General features: G+C 37.3%; 1 protein-coding gene across 2 annotated transcripts in view; it reads right to left on the bottom strand.

Annotated features, from left to right (window-relative positions):
* LDAH (lipid droplet associated hydrolase) overlaps positions 1-14,135 on the bottom strand; it is a 117,969-nt gene that overhangs the window by 62,922 nt on the left and 40,912 nt on the right. For both annotated transcript variants that reach the window (XM_032184010.1, XM_032184012.1), the window contains one exon: positions 138-307. In XM_032184010.1, coding sequence (XP_032039901.1) covers positions 138-307 — 170 coding nt within the window. The remainder of the gene's footprint in view (positions 1-137; positions 308-14,135) is intronic.

The raw sequence follows: 14,135 nt of genomic DNA on the forward strand, positions 1-14,135 counted from the left end.
TTTTAGTAAGAACTAGGATCAAAAGCTTACTTACAGCAGAATATAGCTTTTATAGGAAAGGTATGGAGTCACCCATAGGCTAAGTATGTACTCTGCTTTGCTAATAATACAACTCCCATTCTGTAAGGTTGATGTACCTGAAGTTCTGATGCTCGCTTCATCATCTCCAGTGTGATGTAGCAACCAATAGAATGAGCAATCAGTACCAGCTTTATATCTTTTGATACATTCTTTTTGATGAAGTTCAGCTTATGTTCTACTTGTCCGTTGAGTCCAAAAACATCCTCCAGTTCTTTAATATCTGTGTCTGAAACATAAGAGAAAAAAACAACTTTGTTTTAATAGTGGAAGTGTCAGGTGTCTCATTTTTCCTCACTTCTTTGGAAAACTCTGAAATAAATATTTTTTTAAATAAAAAAATAATATTAACACAGGTGGTAAATATAGACCGTTGATAGATGTATATGGGATGTGAAGACATATGTAAACTGGGCAACTAGGGATGGTACAGAAACACATGGAACTTGATGGTCCATCATCTAGCATTGTGCTCCCTCTCTTTCGGCACAAGACCAACCTCAAGGTGTTCGATCAGCTTAAATCAATCCAACTTCATATTGCAAGATTGAGACCTACAACAACATTGCCCAGCAACAAGTCCTTTCACTCAAGACAAACTATCATCCACATTAATCGTACACTGAGGATTTTCAGATATCCAAAATCTCCTGTCTTAAAACAAATATACAGAAAAAAAGTCCAATAGAATAGGAAAAAATATGAAATGCTATGTGCCAACATAGAGCACTAGCACTTACATAAACTACCCATATTTAGGCAGGTTCTTATCATTATCAATCCAGCTACAAAGAGAAAGATCATGTTACAGTTTCAGGGTTTCAGGTTATTTTGCAAACTCATTCATGTTTTGTCAAGGACCTCCTAAAGGAGCTTGGGAAACCACTTAGGATGAGAACTTCACTTGCTTTCCGGCCAGCCAGCAAGACCAGGATAATCTGGTGCCTGTAACAATTTGCAACATTATTTTTATACAAAAATAAAAAAAAATCATGAGCACTAGCTCATGAGATGTGAAAGTTCTTGAAAGTTCTAAGTTTAAGGAGACTCACAGGTCTTTGATCTGCTAGAACAGTACTCTACACGCTATACTGAAAGGTACATTAAAATACACCAGTTTAAGTTATTGTACAGAACAGAATGCAAGAATACTGAAAAGAAAAAAAAATAAAATAAAATGAAAGGCAGAAGGCATGAAGGAACACTGAATCATAGAATATCCTGAGTTGGATGGGACCCACAAAGATCATTGAGTCCAACTCCTGGGTCCACAAAGGACCACACAAAAAAAAAGACTCTGTATCTGAGAGCACTGTCCAAATGCTTCTTGAGCTCTGGCAGGCTCAGTGCCGTAACCACTGCTCTGGGGAGCCTGTTCCAGTGCCCAATCACCATCTCGGTGATGAATGTTTTCCTAACACCCAGCCTGAACCAACCTTCAGAGCTTCAAGCTATTTCCTCAAGTCCTATATTTGGAGATGCCCATGTACTAATATCGCTTGATCCCTTAAACCCATGCCGTTACCTCAGAGCTCAGTGCCACACTCCTGCTTAACCTCCTGATCCGTTACACTGCTTACACATTGACTTGCAATGCAGCTTTAGTCTGGAAGGGGCCAAATCTCCAGGCAGCAAGTTTCAGACACAGGATGGGGAATCAGGAATCTATGTGCTGTGTGTAGAACCGTAGCACCCTTATGGAGCTACAGTTCTACACACAGCACATAGATTCCTGGCAAAAAACACCCATTTATAACCATTCAGCTACCAGATGTGGTGCACGTACAGCCCTACCTGGTCCACCAAGTATTAGGTGTTTCAGTTCCCACTCTACTTCTTTTGATGCCTTCTACATCAGTTCCTTGTGCAAGAAACAGATGTGGAAGAAGTATCCATCAGGCAGAGATGCTGCATGGACACACATTAAAGAGTCTGGGAGGCACTCAGAAAGTACTATAAGAGAAAGTTAGCTTGCAGTGGAGACCCATTTCAGGTGTAGCTGGTTTTGTACCTGCTTGAAGAAGGTGCTAACAGAAACCGTTCCACCTATGACTCTGAACATACATTACCAAATTACAAAGACTGACTGCTCTTTTAATATGTGTGCAATAAATTTGATGGCAATTGGTCAGGAACCTCAAATGCTAAGAATCACTAACACGAATGTACTGAGGTTGCTGGGGTTTTGACAGCAACAGTATTAATTGGTAGCCTAAGTGGGTTGGCATTACATTGCCTTTTTGATCTGTATAAAACACAACGTTCTGAAGCAAAATAATTGCTGAAGAATATCACAGAATCACAATATGTTCTGATGCCTTTTTTTCTGAGCTTAAAATATTACCACAGAGGTAACAACAAGCAAATTTGTCTTCAACTAATTTAGTATTTCTACTAAAAGTACTAATGATCATAACCCAGCATAATTTATAGTAGTTTACTCTAAATGAAAAGGAAATTTACTAAAACACACTCAGAGAATGCAAAATTAGATTAGAAGTAATATATTAACTATTAGGCTTTCTACAAGTAATGGAAAACAAAAACTTGTTCTGTTTTCCAAAACCCTAAGGCCAGAACATTGTTTTTAATCTTAGTTTCTATTTTTAGCAAGAGTTACTTTTTATTTGTTTATACAGCAGCTTAACCCCATGCAGGCGTGGGCTGTCTACATCATAAGTCTAATTAAGGGTATGTATAACACACACGAAACACAGAATACTAGAAATACGGTGACCCACTGGATACAGCAACAAGTGACAGAGGATGTTTCATTCAGCATATATATTACCATGTGTTGGGTTGAAGAGATTAATTCTCCTCTGTAAACATTTGCTACCATTCCCATGTTTTATTTCTCAGGCACTGCCATCTCCAGTGATTTATCAGCAAGCCTTTTAATGTTTGACACTCCATTCATAGCCTTTGTTTTTGAAAATAATGGATTTTCAAGAAAATAATGGATTTTCAAGATTTTCAAATGGAATTTCAGCTTACTTCTAGGTTAGAGGAACAGAAGAGGATGCAAAATAGGTGTATAAGCCTTCTAGAGAACCTCTCATGGTTCTCAAGACCAGAGAAACCAAGCGGAAAAGAAAACAAATTTTGTTTGTATTATTCATACAATCTCGTGACTTTGAAGCCAATCTTATGATTCCCTTGTCAATACAGACGATGGAAAATCAAGCTTGCCCAGGTTAATGGCAATGTTTGACTACACAAATTCAGAATCTGCTACAAGAGACATGCTGAAAATCACTGCAATGCTATTAATAACCAATACAGCAAATACAGCCTGGCCCAGTCTCAACGTTATCAAAGTTGTCTAATATAGTTAATCAGTTACACCTGTTTATTAAACATTAGATATCTAATTTAATATATAGTTACCCAGTAAATAGCAGTATGGAGACCCAGGGCAACATATTCAGGGCTATTACTGATTTCATTAGTGATGTGTCTGTTCAGAACCATTTTTGCTGCCAAAGTAAGCACCCCAGGGAGGGATATAGGTCAAGCCTGTACGGATTAAGAGAAGAGAATAAGGCCTTTTCCTCCTCTTGTTTGCCCAGACTTGAGTTTAGGACTTTAGCATATTGAAAATTAGTCCTGACAGCCAGTGCTGACTCAACAGAATTGTTCTGAAGTTTAATACAATTTTTCCTTTTCTTCTGAAACTCTGGTTTGTTGCCAAACCGAATCACATTGGTATTAATTCTAGAAAAGCCACCCTGGAGGATGAGCATGCAGTGCATGGTCTGGAGATGCATGCGCCAACCTCCAGTTATCCCGGACTGATCCAGCTCTCTTTTATCAGGTGAAATATACTTTCACAGAATCTCTATGGAAATACATGTTCTATTTTACTTCTGGACAAATATAAAATTGCCAATGTTTCATGTTAATTCATGTTTCCCCAACGCAAATGTTGTGCTTATAATAGCCCAAAATATGTGGAGCTGGGCTGTGTCTCAGGTCTGAAAGATTTATTTATTTATTTTATGGAATAAAATTGTCCGGGGATTTTCCAAAATCAACACGAATTTCTTGGGTGGAGGAGCTTAAATGGGTTCTTTATGTAAGCAAACAGACTTGCACAAACACACTGGCAGTCAGCTCTCCAATGGCTCTACATCAGAGAAGGGACTGGAGGGTGAGTTACTTCACCTCAGGTGTGGAATAAACGGCATGGCTGAAATAGAGCTCATTTAAGCCGTTTTCAGATAGTAGAAATTATCCTACTTGAACCGTAAGCTGAAGACACCCCATCTGGGCCAAGGCATGTGATTTCAAGACTTTATTTAGCTGAAGTGTATTAAAAGAAATACTGTATTTCTTTATTTTCTTTGGCAAAGCATTAATCTTCTGATGTGCTTTTGGAAAAACAAATGCGCAATCACTTTAATGAATCTCTTTCTCTGACCTCTGCTAAACCCAGTGTCAGAAAACAATGATAGATTAAAATAAAGTGTTTGCTCTAAGATAGTCGACAAGTTAATCTTGCTAGGGAAGAGGACTTCAGTTTTCAGGGAAATAACAGAGAATTTTGTTTGTTTTTTTTGCTGTGTATGCAAGGGAAATTCTCAGGCAAGAAAAAAAAGCATATCTGTTAAATGAGTAGCCTCATGTAGATCAAGCATCCTCCAAGTTATGAAGCAGAAACCAACAAACCAAACAAGCTTACAAATATGTTTAACATTTCTTGTAGCAAGACAAAAGACTAACCACATCTCTGACCTAATACAAACATGGACTGCTTCAGGTAGCATCTTAAGAAAAAAAATCCTGCTTTATGAACAACCTGAAGTCTAATCACAAATGAATCACAATTAAAAGAATCAATGAAATGACTAATCTAACTGATTTTGCTTGGTTATTATGAATCTATAAAATTGCATTTGACTTAAGTCTCATGTTGGTGCCTTGTTTCCAAAAAAAAAAAAAAAAGTTTCTGCTTCTTGGCTTTTCTTTAATTAACCATAGGAAGGATAACTGCATGGGAAAACAGAAGACAAAGTGACAGAATTTGTTTCAGATTCTGAAAGATGCACACTGCTTTTCTTTATAATACTGCATTGCAAGTCTGGCTTTCACAAAATGAAAGCCTCCACCTCCTCTGCAAAGAAAGGATGGGAGAGAAATTGCAGACACCGATCTTTCCATAAATGCTGGCATGTAGCTGGAGGTGCCAACAGGAGACCAATGATCCTCTGAAGAAAGAACAACAGGGTTTTTCTTTATTCCTAGGGACATATTGCCATGAAAATGGCATCGAGCTTGTGACCAGGGAACCCATACACTGCAATGTTATTGCTAGCGAGACCCATAAGGTGGTGTAACCCCAGGAATGAGATGGCTCCTGTCCTGAATAAACCCAAGGAGCTTGCTTGTTACCTAAAAGGTGGGATAAATCTTAGTGGGTAAGTACCAGTAAGGTGACCAAGGCAAGTTTCTATGACTGGGACGAGGCTCTTTGCTCTGTGGCCTACACTGAGGGAGCCATTAAAGCAAAGAGGAGGATCGGTGTTCCAGAAGGAAAATGTTGTGTATGACCTTGTGACATGAAGCAGACGGTGTCCAAACAAGGAACAGTGTCACTGAATCTGGTGTCAGGGCCTGTATGAAAAGGTGACTTGGAATTGTATCTGAAGGAAAAGGAGGAAAAGAAAACCCTGCCCTACCTGCTTTGCATCTTTCCCTTCACTACTCATTTGCTCCAGGAGGTAGCAATAGGATATCTAAGGACAAACTCTGATGGACCTAGGATGGGGTCAAGAATTTTCATAACTGAACCTTTTACAAGATAAAGACAAGTTTGGATCTGGAAACTGAGCTCAGAGGTTGGAAAGGGGTTCACTCAGCCTCTTCTTGCAGCTCCTGTCTGGTGGGTGCTATCACCTTAATGCTTGCTGTTAGCAATGAGGAGATAAACAAGTTTCAGTGCATGAAAATGCAGTAACATCACAATAAATCAATCTTTGTCTTCATGTAGATTAATCTTTGTTTTCACGTGGCAGGCAGAAAGCAGCTCCACAACTGATTACTTAGGAGGACTACCTGTTAAACAGGGTTGCATAGTCAGAAGTCTAATTCTGTAAATTAAATAACCTATGTGGTTGATTTTGTTCTTGTAGCAAAATATAGCAATTCCTCACCACTGAATAATGCCATCTGAAATGTTTAAACAGAACAGTGTGCTAAAAAACTGAGTGTTCTGGTTTGTGAGTCTAATTTCAGAATATCTTTTAGAAAATACATCCCCTGAAGATATATTGCTTAGAGCCTGAATGCTTCACCCAATCTTTCATTTGATTATTGAAGCCTGGATAATTTGTATCAGCAAGTGATAAAATGCCAAAGAAGTGGGATGGAAACCGTGAAAGAATGCTCAATAAATACCAAAGAACTCCTACTGACACCAGGAACCAGGTCTTAAAGCATTGTGTTTTAGATTAACCCTTAGACCTTCATCTGGCCCTAGTACCCTCAGGAACTGTTCATGCAACTTTTAAGATAAACACACCACTCATTAGTGTTTATTGAAGTAATTACTTTTTGTAAAGGTATCCTCCACAAATAAATTACCATGTACTCAAGACACTGAAATGGTCATAGGTATTATTTTCTTTATTAGAAAAATAACAAGACCTTAATTTACAAATTAAACTACCGATTTCCTTTACTATCTACATACCTATTGCTGGGACACTTATTTAACACCTAATCTGTTTTTGAAAGGAAGCTGTATCGTAATTAAATTAGTACCAGCGTAGTCTGACCAAATGAACTAATAAACATGTGAAATACTAAAAAACAGTTTTGATTAAAAACATACTACAGTATACTGAACTTACTAAATGAAGATGTCTGTGAGAGACTTCTTTTCATTTTGCATTCCCAGTCTTGCTTCCCTTTGGTTAAAGCAACTATCACTGAGGTATAATGAGATAACAGTGCAAGGCTTGAGATAAATGTTGTTGCTTGTCTCTATTTTTGGCAAGGCAAGCACCATTAAACAGTGTTTTATTGTGTGGTTTTATGTCAAACTGTACCTCCATTATCACTTTTACATGCATAAACCAAATCTAATATGTGTGTTCTACATAAATGGACTCTTTTCTCTTTCTGAAGGATTGCATTTTACCGTCAAACTGAACAACTACAGAAGTGTAATTTAAAACAATTTTCAATATCATTATCAAAAAAAGCAACAAAAAGCAAAGTAAAACAACGCAAAAAAAAAAAAAAAACAACAACAAAAACAAAAACAAACAAACAAACAAACTTGGCAGGGGAGGGGTTAGAGGGACCATCACTGTACAGGAGCAGATCTAAATTTCCATCATGAAGTAATTTCAAGGAGCAAAAGAAAAGAGGTCTGAGCTGCTGGGAAGCTGATTTTTCACATTCATTTTCTTGTGAATTCCTTGCTCCACTTGCCCACACAAACACAACAGGAAGGGAATTCCTCACTATGGCCAACCGCTGCATAAGATGTATCTTGATATAGGACCAAGTATTAAATTCACTATGACTCTATTCATCTCAGGATGATTTGGTTGATTTCTTGTTTGTTTGTTTGTTTCATTTCTAAGCAGCTCTTTTGAAGGCAGAACGCTACTTGGGTTATTACAGCTCTCAGCAGACCTAATTATTTTGAATAGCAAAACTTGCAGCACCATTTTCATTAGTTGCATTGATTGTAAAAGTGAAGTAAGGTCAACGCACCCGGTATCCCACTTTGCACATCACTTCACTTTGCAGAATATCCTCCACAAGACAACTAACTGCAGAACACTCAAAAAGCCATGTTATGTCCTTAGTTTATTATAAGTTAGGCTTTTATCTAGGCTTTACTCATCTTTTTTCCAGTTCTGAAGTCATTTCATGTCTGGACTTGCATATCTATACTTGCAAAGCAACAGAAACTATAAATAGTTTCAGTGCTGACAAGCCTTCAAAATCTTCCAGCAATTCTCCCTTTTCCAGTAATTCCAAAATAAATAATATCTACCACTGCTGGTTAAGGAAGAATCACTGAGCATAGCCCAAATCACTGAAATACACTGGACTACATACCATTAAACAGGTATAAAACCAAACCAGTAACATCATTATAGTGGGAACCCCTGAACGTATTACTTTAGTTGGGGTTGCTGAGGTGTCTGGACATTTCAGAGTAACTCCACAGCAAAGACATGCCATGCCAACAGCTGTCAATGTAACAGGGCTCAGCCTTTCCATTCCAGGTGCTGAAGGGGAACATCACAGGAAAAAAAAAAAAAAAAAAAAAGAGAGAGGCATTATGAAGAAAGCAAGAAGTAGCCTTGCACTGGCACAGCTATCATACACGGTGATAAGAAGCAGAGCTCATGTCCTTGAAAATACAATGGTTGAGAAAATGAAGTCATTCATGAGATCTTCAGGGAAATGTCTGCCACAAGGTGTGCACTGAACACAGAAGGGCACATTCTGACTGAGCCTCTGGGAGGGAACATCGTACCAGTAGTGCATGTTCAAACAACAGAGAGAAAATATTATAATTTCCATTATCTTGTTGACATGCTGAGCTAGTCTGCAAAAATCAATCTAGGTCCACTAGCTATCTCCCACTCCCCCAAAAGTCTGCTTTCCTTGCTTTGCTGGACTGGCAGGTGGTACTCTTCCAGATGTCCACCTTGAGTGTTTCCCTTAGGAATACTCATTTCACATATGGTCTGAAATAATATCACCCAGTTTTACAAGGGCAAATGTGTTTCATTGGTATTTGAATTATCTTGCACCATCAGCCTTAGGAATGTGATGCATGAGGCTATCCAGGAAAAACACACAGGGCGTTGTTCCTTAAGGTAATTCCTTACTGCAAAGCACATGAGTATCAAGATCTTTTTGTGTTTGGTTATATCTAACATCTTCCAATTTAACATGGGGAAAATTTAGTCTTGAAACTAAGGCACAGAACTTTCTTACTGGATGAAGCAACAGAAAGCAACTTCAGTATATAACACACTCTCACAACAACTTGTGTTTGCACAGCTTGACAATGGAAGAAAAACTAAATAATGATTCCTGCACATCACCAAGGCTGCCTACATGCAGCATGATAATTAGAGGCATAGAAAGGGCAGTGGCAATTGTACAAGGGTTGAAATGAACAAAAAACAATGAATGTAATTTCATAGGAATGGATTCAGTAGGTGTATGATAAATAAAACACTGTGCCGTAGTAGGCAAGTCTAACAGTCACACCTATTGAAAACAGCACTTCAAAACTTTGGGAAGTTTAAACAGATACAAGTAGAGAAAAGAGGGACTAAGAGCAAATAAAGGAGAGTCGAAGCTTGGAGTGAAGACAGACAGCAGGCCAAGGAAGACAACCCATGTTATTCCACAGAAGAGGGAGTAAAAAGAATTATATTAAAAGCGTGAGAAAATGGCAACAAGTATAGAACAATATTAAGAGGTGGAAGGCTGAACAAGCAAGCAGATAAGAAGGTATGTGGATGGGTAGTTACACAGTAACACAAGTAGCAATACAGAATTTCAACATTACAGCGACTTACAGGAAGGTAGAACTGGATAGATCAATGGGTGATGTTTTCTGAAGCACTCAACTGAAAGCAACTCAAATGTAAAACCGTATGTAAAGGCAAATTGCTTTTCTGAAGCAACTCAACTTCTGTTGAAGCTAAAACTTTTGATTTGTTAGGCCAGATCTGATTTCTCTTGAAAATCCATCCCAAAATCTTATTTAGAACTGATAAAGACAAAGACCGAAATGTTCAAGTAAGTGTAAGTCTTTAGAGTAACATTAAAATAACAGTAATACACTTCTTAACTACTCTAGCTACAATAATGGTGTTTGGATGGCATTCAGTGTAAACTTTGGGCTTTTTCTTTACTCTTGCATATATTCATCTCAGATGATACTACACTACTAGGATACTGTACTGATACTACATAAAGTAGTTTGTATCTCCACCTGTCCATGGAAATGTTATATTTAGTGTACAGAATAACCACCTGCAGTAAGCAGATTCCGATTATGTAACAGTGCTGTCTAGCACCCTTCTTATTTTAAGGAGTAAACAACCCACTTAGGAAAGCACAACGTTTTTCCATCTTTAACCTGTATACTTCCAAACTCTCAGATGATACGTTTTCAAAATCACATCTTAGATTCCCTGATGCTGTAAACTAGTGCCATGCCGGTGGCTGCACAAGAGCTGCATCATTTTATTCTAGGTGAGAACATGACCCCATGCTACCAGCACTGCAGGTTGTACAGCATGAAATGCTTGCAAAACAGTACTGCAGACCAACCTCACAGTGCTCAGTCAGTGCTTCTAATCATTCCCTGCCTCAAAAAGCCTACTGTGTCTCTGTTGGGTCTCCTCTTTGCACAAGGTGAGCACGCTGACAGCAAAGGGAAGCAGCCGTGATCCCCACTGGAAGTGAGAGCAACAGGGGCTTTGCTGCTGACTGCTGTGACATCAAGTGACATTTGCAGCCTGGAGGTTCCAGTTCTCTGCTCTGATACTCCTCACCTAGTTACATGTTCGAATCACCTGAACTTGTGAGGAATCAGTGGAAAAGGACATGATTTTGGTTCAGGAGCACTTCAAACTACGTCTTTCATTACTTCCCACAACATAAGGCAAAAGAGAAATGGACAAAACACTGTATGTAAAAGCCTGAATTTATTAAAATCAGTAGCAAGGCTGAGAAGAGAGAATAGAATATATAGAGAGAATAGCTTGTACTTTCTTGAAATACGGCAGCTTTCTTTATCGCTTGTTGATGCTTTAAGTAACAACCTGCAGATGATGTATAGTGCAAACTGCCTATCTTTGAGGAAGAAATACGTTTCTGTCAAATTAACCACTTTAAATTATATGATTTATATATTTCCTTCTGTTAAATTATTTAAAATGTAATCGACACATTTGTTCCCTATAATCAAGATCTAATGAAAGTTTCATTTGTAGTCACCTAACTGAACAACACAGCAGAGCAGGTATGGCAACATGCCACAGATACTGTGATGGCTCCCCAGAGTTTTGCATCATAGCTGACATTGAGACTGAAGTGCTACCGTTACAGTGCTGATTTGTCATTATAAATGAATAAGGGATTCTTTTGCCCTTCATTTTACACAGGTGAGATGTGCTACACAGAAAGTAAACCACCTGTGACCAACAAAGTGCCAGGCTCACATCTGGGTAAGAGCCACTTTTCTCATTCATTTATGTTAGTAGACATCTAAGCCATAGCTTGCTACAGTCTCTTTGAAACTGACAAAGTAAAAAGTATAAAGTATAATTAAGCTATAATTGATAAATTATAATTTACAGTATATTTTTTTGAATTAGTCACTGAAAGTAACTGAATTTGACCCATACCCTACATGCAAACAGATCCAAATATAATCATGTAGAGTTTAATATACATTGACGTGCATTGGGGAATACAGTAATTAGTCTCTTCATGATTAATTGCAGGATTAAACTTCTCCAAACCATGTAAACATTACCATAGAAGTCAAAGGAGTCTTAGATGGCAAAAGTTCAGTGGTAGTATGTCTGAAAACAGATATACTCTTAAAAAAAAAAAAAAAAAAAAAAAATAAAAAAAAAAAAAAAACCAAAACCAAAAAAAAAAAAAAACAAAATAAAAAAAAAACCACTACAACAACAATCCTAGAGAACTTTAGCACAGTTTGTTTCATGGTTAAACCCAACAGGGATTAATTTGGCAACTAGGCAGCCACTTGACTTCACCAGTAATTTGACTAAGCTGTAGTAAATTAGATTGTTTTAATAAATGTATTCATGCACAAAACAGAATTTAAACTTCAGAAAGGTAAGAGTATGTTTAGCTTAAAGCAAAAGAACAGTCTTACGTTCAGCATCAAAAGGAAGAAAAAAAAAAGGAAACACTCCATCTAACAAGCACCAATGACAGTCCCTCATTCAATCTGGTTCTCCAACACTGTTACCATTTTGTCCCTGCTCCTTTCCTAAAGCATACAACCCTTACTCAGATTCTGGTGAGATATATAAGTAGGTGCACTAGAGGTATGAGTAATTCATTTATGAAGATGATCTAAGAGTGAGGCCAGTTGTACCCTGTGCATAATCTGCTTTATATCCACCTACGTTTCCCTGAAACACCTACGCTGCCTCTTAAAGAAAGGGAAACTCCCCCAAACCAAAGCTAACAGAGGCTTCAAGTTCCGAAATTGATTATTTTTAGAATCTGGAACCGTGCTGTGTATTGCTGATAGTTCTTCAGTCTTATGACCGCAGATCATTGTGAATTAAAAATAAAACTACCGTGAAACACTGAATTGATCGCACCAAGATCTGCAACATTTTTGCAAGCTTTGTGTGATCAAAATTAAATATAAGGTCTATATCGGAAAGTAGGAATTATTATTAATAAATAAACAAATTGATTATTTGTTTTTCCCCTAGTGTTAACCTATGTAGTGGAAAAACTTTTGGTTCAGCTATTGAAACAAACCCAGACCTGTTACATCATCAGAGAGAAGGGATTATTCCCTGCTATGGGGATAGTCCATTTTCAGTCCTTTAGCAAATGTGGATGTATTTTTCAATCTGATTTGGGATTAAAAGATTCTTAAGCACTATCCCTGGGGAAAATAATCTGAATCGTTTCAATATTTTTTTTATTGAATTATTTCACTTTTTCTATTTCTCTACAATAGTACAGAAAGCATTTAAACGAGTTAGTCTGAAACATCACAGCACTGCTCATCTCAGTGAACTGTGACATGCCTTCTAAAGTCAAGACACCAAAAGATATAAATGTTACCTTTTCATAGGGTTCAAATTCTTGAACACTTTTTTCCCCCCACTAACAGCCATCTGCATCTAATTAGAAATGATGGTATCAGCTGGAGAACATACCTATGTCATGGGGTGAAAGGCGGAAAATGATCCATAAACAATCTCAAAACCTACATCCAAATTTTCCTGGAATGCAGTAAAGAAATTATATTCTCCAATGGATGAATGTCATTTTTTTTTTTTTTAAACATCTTGTTTTCTGGATAAGAATCCAGAAGTCTGTATCAGGTTTCAAAAACTGTTACTTTAAAACACATCTTTGAATTTGAATTATATTAACTTTATTTGTAGATATGGGTGAAAAAAATGTTTCTTCTAACAGGGGAATTAGTTGAATAAAGTGCTAGAATGGACTAGAAAGCTATTCATGGACTTCTTTAATAGTATACATACAGATATATGTTGACAGTGAAAAACCTTGAAAGAAATAGAAAATAGAGGGAACCTATTTTTCATATAGTAATAATAAAAATAAGGACAAAGCCCTCTCAGTAACACCAGAAAAAATTGGTCACTACTCCATCAAAATCAGTGGAATACATGTAGAGTCATGCATTAAGTGGTACCAGAATCAGCTTAATAGTGTTTAAGTGATCATTATAAATAAATACATGACTGTTAAAGTATGCTGTTATGAGCAGTTAAAATTAATAACATTTTGGTTGGCCAGAAAAGAAAATAATAAAACAACTCAGAAACACTGCACAGATGGCAAAATTTTATTTTTCCTGTTTTGATTTTGAATTGAACAAGATTTTTAAACACATGATTAAAATTAAGCGGAACTGATAAAGAATGCCAAATGCCAACATTTCATTCAAAGGATCTCTTTGCATAATTACAGACATGATTACAGGACCTCTATGAATAATTAGCTGAATGTGGCTCAAGGGAAGGGTGTGTTACAGTAAATGGTGGACAGCAGCATCTCCAGGGCTGCTTGCTTTTCACACATTTTGATTTAAAACATTCTGGTGGGTTCCCACCATGAACTGTTCCATTTATTTCCTTAAAATAGACACCTAGCAGTAAAACCATACAGCAAAATACAGATCTTACCAGTTTTTTTGTAAAGACAAAAACCTCAGCATTTAAACATCTCCTAATAACTTCCAAATGCACACACTCACTTCCTTCCTTTAGCTGCCCTCTCCAAAGACAAGGAAGGAATATGGTTACTGGATA

Source organism: Aythya fuligula, chromosome 3 (genome assembly GCF_009819795.1).
Source record: "Aythya fuligula isolate bAytFul2 chromosome 3, bAytFul2.pri, whole genome shotgun sequence".
NCBI lineage: Eukaryota > Metazoa > Chordata > Aves > Anseriformes > Anatidae > Aythya > Aythya fuligula.